General features: G+C 37.2%; 1 protein-coding gene across 1 annotated transcript in view; it reads left to right on the top strand.

The window, feature by feature from the left end:
* The window catches only part of NDNF (neuron derived neurotrophic factor), a 47675-nt gene that overhangs the window by 18700 nt on the left and 13856 nt on the right, over positions 1-15119 (top strand). Inside the window, exon 2 of the mRNA XM_045799060.2 lies at positions 8382-8570. Within this exon, the coding sequence (XP_045655016.1) occupies positions 8383-8570 (188 nt within the window). The 5' untranslated portion in view covers position 8382. The remainder of the gene's footprint in view (positions 1-8381; positions 8571-15119) is intronic.

The raw sequence follows: 15119 nt of genomic DNA, 5'->3' as shown, positions 1-15119 counted from the left end.
TTCAGTGTGTTACACACAGCAGGGACTCAGTATTTGTTGCCCATGACAATTCATGTCTTATCTTCTAGGCTGATAGGTGCTATTGCTAGATGCTGCTGGCAGGCTGCCATGTTACATCTTTGCTACATTTCAGCCGGGGATGGGGTGTGCAGTTTGTTAACTGCTTTGGGGAACATTGCACAGGAAGTCATTTTCATTTTGTTGCAGATCAACAGGAAATAAGGCTTAGTTGCCAAACTAAAGTAAGAAAAGCAACCAAGCATATTATTTCTCCCTTAGGGGCTTTCATTATTCCAGGAATCATTAGCTTCTCCCAAGATAGTGGAAATTATCCCAGCTATCTCAGTTGCACATGCAGAGAAAACTTTGATAGGAAGAAGATATTCAGTTTTTTGCTCCAGTTTTACTTTGCATTATCTTCTCTGTTGCTTTTGAATTTATCATATCTTCTAATCACCCATCAGATGCATTTTAGGGCATCTGCTCCTTCCTTTAGTAAAATGGGTCTGGCTTCCCGGATCAAAGACTACTCTTATCTATAGTACACTTATTTTGGCCATTTCTCTTGTTCATTATTCTTTTTTATTGGCATTAGTGATGATGAGAATACAGGATTACTTACTCTAAAATCTGCTCCTCTTTCAAGTTTACTCCGTAGGCACGACCGTCTTTTAAAATTAGAGTGCCCTAGCCTCGGCCCCGCTGTGAACTACACACCATGAGGATCAGAGGGGAGGAGATGAGAGAATGGAAACTTCATTCAGATCTTTGGCATGTTTTAATTTTACGTTGCTTTTTCATACTAATTTAATTTCCTTCCAGAATGAAAGTTGGCAATCATTTAGAGAAGTGGTAGAGGAGGTTGGAATCATTGCAGTTGAAATGCATGTGAGGGTCCCTAATCCATAGATTATTGACATAATGAACTCTAAAACTCTTAGTAATCGTTCCACTATGTAATGACAGCCTGCATTTGGAGGCTTTAGCTGGTGGATTGTGTGGCTAAGTCTGGCTCTGCCGTGTTGGGGCCAGCGCACTGCAGCTGTGCCCTCCAGTCATGTCGGAATTAGAGCTCACCTAGCCCCCTAGCCCGTGCCGGAGAGCACGCCTCAGTGGGAGCGCTTTCCTCCCCTCTATTCATTTCACCCTTCACGCGGCTCTAGAAACACCCCAAACCACAATATGCCCTATTTCCCTCTAATTTTCAACCTTAGCAGGGGATATTTCTATATGGCTAAGAATGACCAACGAATTTCAGCTATTATTTTTCATATTTTTCACGTTTGCAATTTTCATTGTTTGCAAAAGACAACAGAATAGGATGACTCCTGGGAATTCAGCTTTTTTCATTGCTCAGTGTCAGCCTGGAGGGCCTCTGTATGTCCCTGCTGGGCATCGTGCTCTTCGAGTGCACAGACAGACCCCCTCGCTCACAGAGCAGACTGTGGCAGACACGGGGCCGGTCCCCCAGTGAACGCTACATTTTTTTTTAATTTACAGCTAGATTAAATGCTTCAGATTTATTATCAGATGTGGCATGGATGATTCAAACAAAAACAAATGCCCTTGAGTTTAAAAATAGAAGTTGAGAGACTAAATATTTGCACTTAAAAAGGAAAGGAAAAGAACAGAAATCTCTGCGGCCGACCACTTCTTGAAGTCATCCTCACTCAATTATAATCATGCACTTTCCACTCCCTGTAACTAAACATTAGATTTCATTTACTCCAGATGCATTTGCCTCAAATAAATTCAGAATGCCCATCCTTCTTTCTGGTGATTGTAAATTTATTTCATGTTTGTGGCCTACACGGGATTGGGTGCACTGAATAGTTTTTAAGTGAATCTTAATGGCATTATGGGAATTAAAAAAAAATCTTTTGCTTGGTGTGGCCTATGTATACAAATGAATCTGATCTTACTGAGTTTTGCAACATTCAATAGCTATAAGAGCTTGACAACATTTTTTACAAATATGTCACATGTTTTTGCAAGGAACTTGCAGGCCCTTGGTGGTTGGTGGTGGAAGAATGGAGGGATTTGCTTTGAACGTGTCACTCACAGGTAGGCTGAGCTATTGGCTGCTGTTCTGAGGAGTCGACAGTGCTGAGAACGGTCCCAGTATCTTTAATATATACATGACACTTTCGATTCAGAGAGCCTTGGACAGTTCATGAAAACCTCAACTTTTTATTTACCAGACTTGCAAATTCCTCATATTAGTGAGATGATACAGCTAAACAGCAGTCTATAAATACAAAAGGAAGCTTTTTAGTGGCTTGAAATATTTCCCTACTCTTAAGACAAGATTACCAATTAAGATTGTGGTTAAGTACATCTAATATATTTCTTAAAAGAAGTAAAAAAATTAACGAGATTTATTTACTCATCATCATTGTTTACATAATTTCAAATAATAAATTTTTATGTTCACTAAGTGACCCAGTGGATTAACCCAGATGGTAAATTTATGTAATTAAAGAGAAATCTTGCCAAATGACAGTAGCGAAGCTGTGACAGACGCCCCCAGGGCAAGTTTTATTGCTTTTCCGTATACTGTGTTTTTGTGGTGGTAGTGGTCATTCTGGGTGTTTAGTTGACACTTTGGTAAATTATTCGAGCTCCCTTTAATTTTTTTCCTGCTTACCGTTAGACTGCTTTACAGTTCTCAAACATTCCCACAGGTTTGTGGTAAAAGGATATGCCAGGTCAGTTTGACTATTTATTTTCACTGCACTAAAAGCTCGATAGAGTAAAATGTTTAAGTGAATGCTGAAAATAAAATCGTAGAATGAGTGGCAGGTTTTCAGTTATCCATCCGATGTTCTACTGCCTACCCCTTAGGAAACAACATAAATGTTTCATATCTCTTCATTGGCGCTTTCTTCAGAACTGGTCTTGAGTTCATTCCCTGCGCTCTTTACTGTTCCCTGTCTCTCTGTGGGCTGGGGGAGCAGAGAGCCCTGCAGAGAAGGTGGAGGAGAGGAGTGGGAGAAGCCACGTTGGTCCGCATTCCTAAAACATCCCAAAGAAAACCACACTCCACCCTTCTCGATCCATAGCTTTTACCCACTGGCCAGAGAGAGGGCAGCAAATATAAAAATAACTTTTTATCTGTAAAAGGTTCTTCTTTTAGAACCACTGCTCATTTACCTTTACTCTGATGTCAACTGACTGGGCTCATATAATGTTTCCAAATAGTTTGATCTTAAATGTGTGTGTGTGCACCCTATAAATTAATTATGTTTAAAGCTATTTACTTTATAGTGCACAGACCTCTCTCTAACTTTGTAAGTAGAGAACATACGGTGAATCTTTGTACAATTGTATTTCAAAAACCATTTCTCCTTTTAATCTAGGGCGCATGGGCTTTCCGAAGTATAAAACTACCCAATAATCTAGATTACTCATAATCTAGACTAAAGGTTCGGGTATATCAAATCGTTAGACCATTGTTCTTTCCTCACTCAGTCTTAACAGCATCCGAAAGTGTGTAGCAAACATGAAGATGCCTCTGACAACATGGACAACATCCTTTCGGATTAGCATCTATATTACTTGATTCGTTAGAACTTTTTAATTGAAACAAAATCAGTCTTCTCGAACACCATCTAGTTTTTCTGGGCTGTGAATAATTGTGGGACCAAGCTGACTGATCCGCCGAGACAAATAAAACTATTTGGAATCATCCTACCAACTTCCTCCTTCTGTTGGGACTAGATCCTTCATTATAAAAAAGAGCAAGGTTTCTTGCTATACAGATAGGTTGCCGAGATTACCACCAGACGCCCGCGACAGAAGAAATAATGCTGAAAGAGAAATTCTGAGAAATGTTATTTAACTTCAACTTTAAATCTAGATAAGCTCTGGATACCTAGAAATAACAAAAATAAATGAGAGGAAAAGTTATGCCATTAGAGGGCACTTTTGTAATCTTAGAAGAAAAGTAAGTTCGTATAGACTGGCTTACCCAAGTCTAATTCTGAAGAGGAATGTATTTTTAGTTGTTTATTTGAAATGACTGATTCTTAAGCTGAGTGTCCGAGAGAGAACATTTTATTGGTGGTGGGGGGGGGGAATCTATAGGATCTTAAAATAATCTTTTAAACAATATCTAAGTAAAGCTTTAAACCTGAATCAGTGAATAGAAGTTGTAAAAATATGTACACTCCATCTGCATAACTGTTTTGATTAGCTCCTTTCAATGCTTCTTTTAAATACATTTCATTTAAAATAATTCTGCCTGTAACCTGATCAAATTGAAAAAATGGTTAACTTTCTGTAATAACTGAGTATGCTTTTCCCCAACAGTGGATGAATGTTATTAGATAACATTTTGAAAAAGATATCCTGTAGAATGTAAAGATCCGTGCTTTGAGATCATACTAATTTTTTCCAGTTTTATAGAAAAATAGTTGTCATATATCACTGGGTAATTTTAAGGTGCACACATGATAGTTTGATGTATATATATTATGAAATGATTACCACAATAGGCTTAGCTAACATCAGTCTTCTTATATAGATACAGAGGGAAAAGAAGAAGAAGAAAAAAAAGAGATCATATTAATTTTAAATACTTTCCCAAAGTGTCTGTTTTGCCCATAATATATGGCAATTAAAATGGCTAAAATTGTTTCAGATACAAAAAATTGACCCCATAGAATTTTAGCTGAAGAAATAATGATTTTTTTTTTTAATAAAGAAAGCAAAGATAGGGTTGAGTCCACTCCCTGTTGTGGTAATTGAAATAAAAACTTCTACCTGAGCCAGTAAAGTAGATAAGCCAGTAAAATAATTAAGTAAGTAAAACATCGTGTCAAGAACTGTGAAGAGTTTGAGATTTGACTCTGCTTGTAAGCTAACACGTTAGCCTGTCATCCATCGTTTCATCGATGCTGGATGGCATGAGACTCGTGGGTCAGAGACAAAAACAGTACTCAGAGCAACTCAGAGCCATAGCAGAACCCACGGTGTTATCGTTTTCCTCCCACTGGCTCCCTGACCCCCAATTCCCACAGATGAAAAGAGGCCAGATATCACCAGCCCCAAATAGGGTTTTTTGTTTGTTTTGTTTTGTTTTGTTACAAGAAGAACCCTGAACTTGGGGAGCCCAGGTCTTCATTGGTGTAGTGATCATGCTTGCTCTGGGCTCCAGAAACTTCATCTTCCAAGGCTTTTCGTTACACAAACATCCTTGAGAAGATAATCTGAAACAAAGGCAGTGAATTCTTCTGCTCCCAAATGTGCAAAAACAACCACAGAGACCCTTGGAGAATTATCTTTCAACCCTTACTTTGTAGAATCTTATCTTCTGAAGCTGTTCACCATTATTTATTTATTTGTTTGTTTATTTATAAATTAAAAAGCTGATATGGAGAATATGCAATAATCCTATTTTCCATGTATTTGAACTTACTCATGAAAAATAGTTTGTATTTCTTAGATCAGGTTGTATTCACTATGTGATCTTACCTGTCCTAGCGTCAGTGTGATCATTTTTGAAATGAGAAAATAATAGTGCCTACATCATAGGGTTGTTGCTAGCATCACATGAGATAATATATATAAAGCACTTAGAAGAGTGCAGCGTGTACAAAACAAAACTTTAATATTGTTTTTAGTTCAAAATTCATTTCTTATCCTTCACTGATTTAATAAAGAGAAAGTTCTTCCCATGGATGGCTAAGGAAGCTGGGAAGATTCTCCCCAATCATAACTAGCTACCTCCCTAACTCTGGAGCGGACCTAAATTTCCCAGATATCCTGGGGCATTGGGCAGCCTGTCCTGCTCGGTCGTACCTCTGTGCTGTGCAATCGACAGCTTCCTGGGCAAACGTAGAGCCTCACGAGGTAAGGCTGCCATCGACAGCTTCCTGGGCAAACGTAGAGCCTCACGAGGTAAGGCTGCCTGCGAGTGGTTCCAGGGCAAAGACACCTGAGCATCTCTTACTCCAGGGCGGCCGTCGCATGTTTGCTCTAAGTACACTCCATCTGCATAACAGTGTTTTGGAGTATGGAGAGCCAAATCCTATCCATTTCTGAAGAGACAAATTTTATTACCTGGCTGCTTCTGCTCTCAGAAGGCAAAGTTTCTGGGGTGCTGCTACAAAGTAAACAGGATATATTCCATTATGCTAAAATAATTTCTTAACGGGCAGCCAAGCAAATTCTAGCATATCAGATTGGTCATTTCTGTCAGCTACTGGGGGAAGGGCATCAGAGGGGAGGGGTTAAGGGTTGCCAGCCGAGGTCCCATTCTGTTTAGTCAACCATGTCCGTGTTTGTTTCAAATGGGTTCACTGAGTTTTGATTTGATCCGTCTAGCCATCTCTTGTAGTTATAAGCTTCATCTGCTATTAGTAACTAATACGAGCTCCTGTTTTCCATCCCCAACTCCCCTTGGATTCCATCCTGACAATCATGTGAATATCTGAGGTTCAGATTACTTAATGAAACTTAAGAAGACCTGGTCTTATTCCGAAGCTGCTAGCTAATTGAGAGGAGGAGTTGAGGATTCAGTCTCAGAATCATCATTTGTTTTCAAAGTTTAGAGATCATCACCTTAACCCTTCAGAAAACTGAGGTCCATCTGGAGTGGTTAAGTGCATTGCCTTAGATTACACGTCTTGTTAGTGCCGCAACTAGAAAAGTCAGATTTCTTACCTCTCAGTCAGTTTTCATTCAATTGCAATACAATTGAGAAATAAGCATGAGAAATAAGAGCCCCTTGTAAGAAATTACAATGGCTTTCGGGGATATTACAGGGGACAAACTTTTGGGCTCTGCAGTCAGATCCACCTGAATTTATAATCCTTTCTCTGCTTATGTAAAAGGAAGTTTACTCTTACATGAGAATAGTACCTACTTCACAAGGTTATTGTGAGGACTAAATGCAACAATGCAGCTCGTGGGTTTAGCGCCTTGTTTTGCACATAGTAACTCTCAATTTACTGCAGATACCTCATATGGAAAACTGCAGAACACATGGCAAAAACAAAACAAAACAAAAAAAACCCTGTTTTTGATAAAGGAAGTTAAATTTACTATTTGGATAAGCTCACTTACTTCTCATACTCTCATAAAAAAGAGAAGCTTATTTCCTTCAAAAAGTATTTTTAGTTGTATGAATCTATTTTTGGTAGCACTCCAAGAAAGATAAAATTAAAGTCAAATGATAGTTTAAGCAGAGGTGATCTCATAGCTGTAGTAATGGCCCTTTAGAAATAAAACTGGCATTCGTTTCATTTCAAATTATTGCAAATATTTTCATTTGACTTTCTCACTATTTGAAGCACTTAAGTGTAAACACACTATGTTTCCCTAATGCTTGAAATCCCTGATGTTCCTTGTCAAAGAGGTAAGGGAAAACAACTTCTTACAGAGTTCTTTTTGTGAGGGAGAAAGGCACCAAATCCTCAGAGGAAGCAAAGCCTTTCACCAGGACTTGACATCAAAAGAACTTGTCTACCTGAGGCTTCCTGTTAGGGACACTGAGACATGTAGAAGATGGTGTCCTTGACAATATCCCTACAGCAGTGTGCAGTAGAGAGAGAGCCATAATCACCTATAGGATTTCTGACGAAAGTCAGTTTGAAGGCCAAAATGTAACTCAATGAAAATACTCTCCTGGAGTAGTAAATATGTAACTCTGCTGGAGGTTAAGACAAACGACCTAACTATCCAGCTTTCCAATGGTCTCACTTGATCCGAGAGTGGGAATCCAAGCCCACTTCTAATATGGCAAAGGTTTAAATTGAAATGTTGTGTTGAAGAGTTTAGTCATGAATAATAATTAAACATCAGCAAATAACTTATCTGGTGATTTTGGATAAATTGCTTAACCTGTAACAAAATTAAACTTTATCATCTTTAAAAGCTTCTGATTTATGAAAATCTGATTTTGGAAACAAGAATAATGCTATACATGTATAATCCTTAGTCAATTTCAAGGAAGAATAAAAATGATTGTGCAATGGTAATTTTCTGGCTCTCAGTGTGTCTCTTTATGCTATGGTTCAATCTTTGAGACATTTATATACACATTTCTACAAGAACCATATTGGCTTCTGCCATATTGAGGTGGGGATTTTCTCTCTGAATATCCAGAGAAGTTAATGCACCAAGAGTCCTTTCATTTCAAAATCTTTTTAGTATCTGAAATTCTAGTGAATTTGTTATCAACTCCATGGAATACTTTGGGGAAAAAAAAAAAAAAAAAACAAGAAAGTTGTCTTCAAGATCATGTCTGTATCCAAAATACCTAATACAACTCTAATTTTCTGTCAAAACTAAAATATTCTTAATGCTTTAGAAAGTTTGCAACTTGCCCAAGTGTCTACCTGCAGAACTAATGTAAGCAATCATTTCTGTTGCCCCAGGATGGTGCCTCTCCACTGGTGTCTGCTGTGGCTGCTATTACCACTCAGCTTAAGGACTCAGAAGTTACCCACTCGAGATGAGGAACTTTTTCAGATGCAGATCCGGGACAAGGCATTTTTTCATGATTCATCAGTAATTCCAGATGGAGCTGAAATTAACAGTTATCTCTTTAGAGACACACCCAAAAGGTATGCTCTATGCAGTACTTTCTTTTTTACTAAGTTCATAAAGGGGATGCTAAAAAGCAAAGTAACCTTTTAGACTTAGATAGATCATTTACAATCAACCTCTGAATAGTATTGCCTATTTTCTCTAAGAAAAGAAAATGACAACGCAACTTCTAATCATTAAGTAGAGACTGTTTGGTCCTTGCTGATTGTGATCTCTTTTGGGGTGGAGAGAGCAATTTTTGCCGTTCTTACATTTTAGAATGATTATTTTCTTATCTTTGGGATAGCAGGAAATTTCTAAGAAGGATTCTGTAGGATTAAGATGAAATTAATCAAGAACGGGGTTCAAAACAGGACCATAGGAAGACCCTGAGTTCACCTCCTCCCATTAACACAACAAAACTACAGCTACATATAGGACAATTCTCTCTGAAAAAGATCTGAAAACTAGTTAAACAGTTCCTCTCCACAAAGGATAAAAAGGCCACATAGAGATGGATAGGAGAAGCAGAGGCATGATCTTGCCAAAACCCTACCTCTAGTGTGGTAACTCACAAAAAGGAAGACTCTGACAAATACAGACCACGTCCCTGAGGAACAAGGGGTTTGAGCCCCATATCAAGCTCCCCAACCCTTGGGAACTGCACCAGAGAGACAAGTTCCCAAAATATCTGGCTTATGTCTAGGAGACCCAAAAGGCTATGAGAAACTAAGACTTCACTCTTTTTGTTTTAAAAGGTTTATATATTTACTTTACAGAGAGAGAGCGAGAGCAAGAGAGCATGGGGGTACGGGAGGGGCAGAGGGAAAGAATCTGAAGCACACTCCCCACTGAGCATGGAGCTCAACGTGAGGCCCAGTCTCACAATCCTGAGATCATGACCTGAACCAAAACCAAGAGTCGGCCACTCAACAAACTGAGCCACTCAGGTGCTCCATAAGACTCCACTCTTAAAGGCATATGCACAGACTTACTCACCCAGGACCCAGTGCAAACACAGTAAGTTCAAAAATGCCTAGACTACATACAAAGGAGATTCACTGGCTAATCTTAAAGTGTCTTTTAAGACTTAAGATTTAAAAAGTCTTAAAGTGTCTTAAAGGGCAGGGGTCTCTTGGAACTCTTTTGAGGCATGAAGGTGCTGGCAAGTATCATTTTTGCACTCTCCTTCTACCTTGTTATCACCGTTTGCCCCACATCTGTGCTCTCCTATGGCCCCACACTGCTAAACCTGGCAGGTAGGCTTGCCCCAGCCTGGCACTCCACCACAGCCCAACCAAAGCCAGAATGTGTGCACAGGCCACACAGGGGATCCCCCTTGAATTCCTGGCTCTGGTGACTAAGGTCATTACATTTCTGCACCCTGTTGGACTGAAATAGTCAGAAAGACAGTTCTTGGCAGGTTACTACCACCAGGACACTGCAGAGACTAAGCCTGAGACACCCCCAGTCTTCCTGTGACCAATCCTTCAAGACTGGAAGAGATAGTTCTTTCACCTAATGCATAGAAACCAACACAGAGAGTTGAACAAAATCAAAAAACAAAAACCAACCAAACAAACAAAAAACCCAGAGGAATATGTTCCAAATGAAGAACAAGATGAAACCCCAGGAAGGAAGAAGAAAGAAAAAAAACCTTAATGAAACAGAGATAAGTAATTTATTGATAAAGAGTTCAAAGTCGTGGTCATAAAGATGCTCACCATTCTTGGAAGAAGAATGGGTGAACACAGAGGGAATTTCAACAAAGAGATAAAAAATATAAGAAAGTAGTAAGACAGAAGTCATAGATCTTAAAAATACAGTAACCAAACTGAAATATACACTAGAGGGGTTCAGCAACAGACTAGATAAAGCACAAGAATGGATCAGTAACCAAGAAGACAGGGCAGTGGAATCACCCAAACAGAACAGGAAAAAGAAAAAATAATCTGAAAAAGTTAAGATCAGAGGGGCCCGGGTGGCTCAGTCAGTTGGGTGTCTGCCTTCAGCTCAGGTCATGATCCCAGGGTCCTGGGATCAAGCCCCATGTCAGGCTCTCTGCTCAGTGGAGAGCCTGCTTTTCCCTCTCCCTCTGCTTGCTGCTCCCCCTGCTTGTGCTCTCTCTCTCTGTTGGAAAAATAAATAAAATCTTTGAAAAAAAATGTGAAGACTGCTTAAGAAACCTATAGAACAACATCAGATGGAAAACATTTGCATATTAGAGGTCCCAGAAAGAGAAGAGAGAAGGAAAGGGACAGAAGACTTATTTGAAAATATAATGGGTGAAAACTACCCTAACCTGGAGGATTAAACATACATCCATGTCCAGGAAACCCAGAGTTCAAAATAAGATAAACCTGAAGAGATCCACACTAAGATATATTACATTAAAATGTCAAAATTCAAAGATAAAGAGAGAATCTTTAAACCGAGAGAAAAAAATTGTTACAAATAAGGGCAGATCAGCAGATTTTTCAGCAGAAACTTTGCAGGCCAGAAGAGAATGTCATGATATATTCAAAGTGCTGAAAGCAATAAACTTCCAACCAAGACTACTCACCCAGCAAGATTTTCAGAATTGAAGAGAGATAGAGTTCTCCAAACAAGCCAAAACTAAAGGAGTTCACCACCACTAAACCAGCCTTACCAGAAATGTCAAAGATGTGTCTTTAAGATGAAAAGAAAGGGCACTAACTAGTATCAAGAAAATGTATGAAAGTAAAAATCTCCCTGGTAAAGGTAAATATATATTAAACGTAGTGAACTAATTATAAAGCTAGCATGAAGATTAAAAGACAGAAGTAGAAAAAACAAAACAAAACAACTAAACTGAAACTACAACAATTAGTTGGGGTATATACACAAAACGATGTAAAATGTGACATCAAAAGCATAAAGTGCGGGACTGGGGAATGAAAATGTAGTTTCATAATGTATTCATATTTAACTTGTTACCAACTTAAAATAGACTGGTGTATATACATAGGCTTATATTGGTGAGTTTCATGGTGACCACAAAGCAAAAACCTATGGCATATACAAAAAAAGATAATGAAAATGGAATCTAATAACACTAAAAAAGCCATCAAACCACAAGAGAAGAAAGCAAGAGAAGGAGAAAAAACAGAAGAGAACTACAAAACAGCCAGAAAACAACTAACAAAATGGTAATAAGTATACACCTACCTATAATTACTTTAACTATAAATGGACTAAATTCTCCAATCAAAAGACATAGAGTAGCTGAATGGATTTTTTTTAATTCTACATGCTCCCTACAAGAGACTCACTTTAGATGTAAGGGCACACATAGACTGAAAGTAAAGGGATGGGAAAAAATGTTCCATGGAAATAGAAACCAGAAGAAAGTTGGGATAGCTATGCTTTTATCAGACAAATAGACTTTAAAACAAAAGACTGTAATAAAAGACAAAGATGGGCATTACATAATGATACAGGGGTCAATCCAGCAAAAAGATATAACATTTGTAAATATATTTTTTAAATTTTTTTAACATTTGTAAATATTTATATACCCAATATAGATAGGAGCACCTAAATATATAAACAAATATTAACAGACCTAAAGGGAGAAATTGAGAGCAATACAATTATAGTAGAGGGACTTAGTACCCCATATTCGTCAATGGATGGTTCATCCAGACAGAGTATCAATATCAATATGGAAACACTGGCCTTAAATGACACATTAGACCATTTACTAGATTTATATAGAACATTCCATCCATAAGCAGCAGAATATACATTCTTCTTCTTAAGTGCACACAGAACATTCTCCAGGATAGATCATATGTTAGACCACAAAAATTCTCAATAAATTTAGGAAGATTGAAATTACATCAAACATCTTTTTAGACTATAATTGTATGAAACCAGAAATCAATCACAAAAAGAAAACTGGAAAAATCACAAATATGTGGAGATTTAAAAACATGCTACTGAAAAAACAACAGGTCAATGAAAAAATTAAAAAATACCTTGAGATAAATGGAAGTGGAAATGTAACACAGCAAAATTTATGGGACACAGCAAAAGCAGTTCTATGAGGGAAGTTCTTATTGATACAGGACTAACTCAAGAAATCAGAAAAATCTCAAATAAATAATCTAATTTTACACTTAAAAGAACTAGAAAAATAGGAATAAATGAAGACCAAAGTTAAAGGAAGGAAGAAAATAATAAACATCAGAGTGGAAATAAATAAAATAGAGACTAAAGAGACAATAGAAAAAGCAATGAAACTAAGAGCTTGCTCTTTGAAAAAATAAACAAAATTTATAAACTTCTAGCTCACAAAGAAAATCAGAAATGAAAGAGAGTAAATTACAATTGATACCAAGAAGATTCAAAGGACCTTCTATGAGACTAATATGAGGAATTGTATGCCAATAAATTGGACAAACTAGGGGGGAAAATGGATAAATCCCCAGAAACATAGAACCTTTAAGACTGAATCATGAGAAAATAGAAAATCTGAATAGACCAATTACTAGCAAGAAGATTGCTAGTCCCAACAAACAAAAGTCCAGGACCAGATGGCTTCACTGGTGAATTCTACTAAACATTCAAAGAAGATCTAATACCTATCCTCCTCAAAATATTTCAAAAAATTGCAGAAGATGGAATACTTCCAAACTCATTTTATGAGACCAACACTATCCTGATACTGAAACCAGATATAAGGACACCACAAAGAAGGAAGGAAGGAAGGAAGGAAGGAAGGAAGGAAGGAAGGAAGGAAGGAAGGAAGGAAAGAAAGAAAGAAAGAAAGAAAGAAAGAAAGAAAGAAAGAAAGAAAAGAAAAGAAAAAAGAAAGTAAAGAAAAAAAGAAAGAAAAGAAAAGAAAAGAAAGAAAAGAAAAGAAAAGAAAAGAAAAGAAAAAAGAAAAAGAAAATTACAGGCCAATATCCCTAATGAATATAGATGCAAAACCCTTCAACAAAATATTAGCAGACCAAATTCAAATAATACATTAAAAAGATCATACACCACCATCAAGTAGGATTTATTCCAGGGATGCAAAGGTGATTCAAGATCCACCAGTCAATAAGTGTGATACCACATTAACCAAATGAAGAATAAAAATCATATAATCCTCTCAATAGATGCAGAAAAAGCATTTGGTAAATTCAACATCTATTTATGAAAAAATCTCTCCATAAAGCGGATATAGAGGGAATGTACCCCCATGTGATAAAGGCCATATATGACAAGCCTACAGCTAAGATCACACTCAATGGTGAAAAGAAGAAAGCTTATCCTCTAATGTCAAGGACAAGACAAGGGTGCCCATGCTTGCCACTGATATTTAACATGGTATTGGGAGTCCTAGCCCAAGCAATTAGGAAGAAAATTATATAAAAGGTGTTCAAACTGGAAAAGAAGAAGTAAAACTGTCACTGTTTGCAGGCAACATGATTTTATATATAGAAAACCCTGAAAATTCCACCAAAAATTGTTGTAACTAATAAACAAATTTATTAAAGTTGCAGGATACAAAAATCAATATACAAAAATCTGTTGTATTTTTATACACTGATAATGAACTACCAGAAAGAGAAATTAATAAAAACAATCCTGTTTGCAATTGCATCAAAAAGAATAGACTACCTAAGAATAAATTTAACCAAGGAGGTAAAAGAACTATACACTGAAAACTGACATTGACTAAAGAAACTGAAGAGGACACAAATAAATGGAAAGATATTCCATGTTCATGAATTAGAAGCATTAAACTTGTCAAAATGTCCATACTACCCAAAGCTATCTATAGATTCAGTGAAATCCCTATCAAAACTCCAATGGCATTATTCACAGAACTAGAACAAATAATTCTAAAATTTGTATGGAACCACAAAAGACCTAAAAACCAAAGCCATCCTGAGAAAGAAGGACAAAGCTGGAGGTATGTTTCCTGATTTCAAACTGTACTACAAAGGTATAATAATCAAAACTGTATGGTATGGGAATAAAAACAGATACATAGATCCATGGAGCAGAATAGACAGCCCAGAAATAAACCATGAATACATGGTCAATTAATTCACGACAAATGAGCCAAGAATATACAATGGGAAAAGGACAGTTTGTTTAAAAATGTTCTTGGGAAAACTGGACAGCCACATGCCCAAGAATGAAACTGGACCACTAAACTAAATATAGGCAGTAAGCTCCTTGATATTGCTCTTAGCAGTGTTTTGGGTTCTTTTTTCTCTGTTTTTTGTTTTGTTTTGTTTAATCTGGCTCCAAAGGCAAGGACAACAAAAGCAAAAATAAACAAGTGGGACTACATCAAAGTAAAAAGCTTCTGCATAGTGAAGAAAATCATTAACAAAATAAAAAGGCAACCTACTGAATGGGAGAAGGTATTTGCAAATCATATATTACTAAGGGGTTAAAATCCAAAATATATAAAGGATGCATACAACTTAAAAATAACACGTCTAACTGATTTAAAAATGGGCAGAGGATACAAATAGACCTTTCTCCAAAGAAGACATACCTATGCCAAAGGTACATGAAAAGATGCTCAACATCGTTCATCATCAGGGAAATGCAAATCA

This window comes from Ursus americanus, chromosome 13 (genome assembly GCF_024610735.1).
Source record: "Ursus americanus isolate L20-20 chromosome 13, mUrsAme1.1.p, whole genome shotgun sequence".
NCBI lineage: Eukaryota > Metazoa > Chordata > Mammalia > Carnivora > Ursidae > Ursus > Ursus americanus.
The sequence above is the reverse complement of the archived record's forward strand: the minus strand, read 5'-3'. Positions and strand labels throughout refer to the sequence as shown.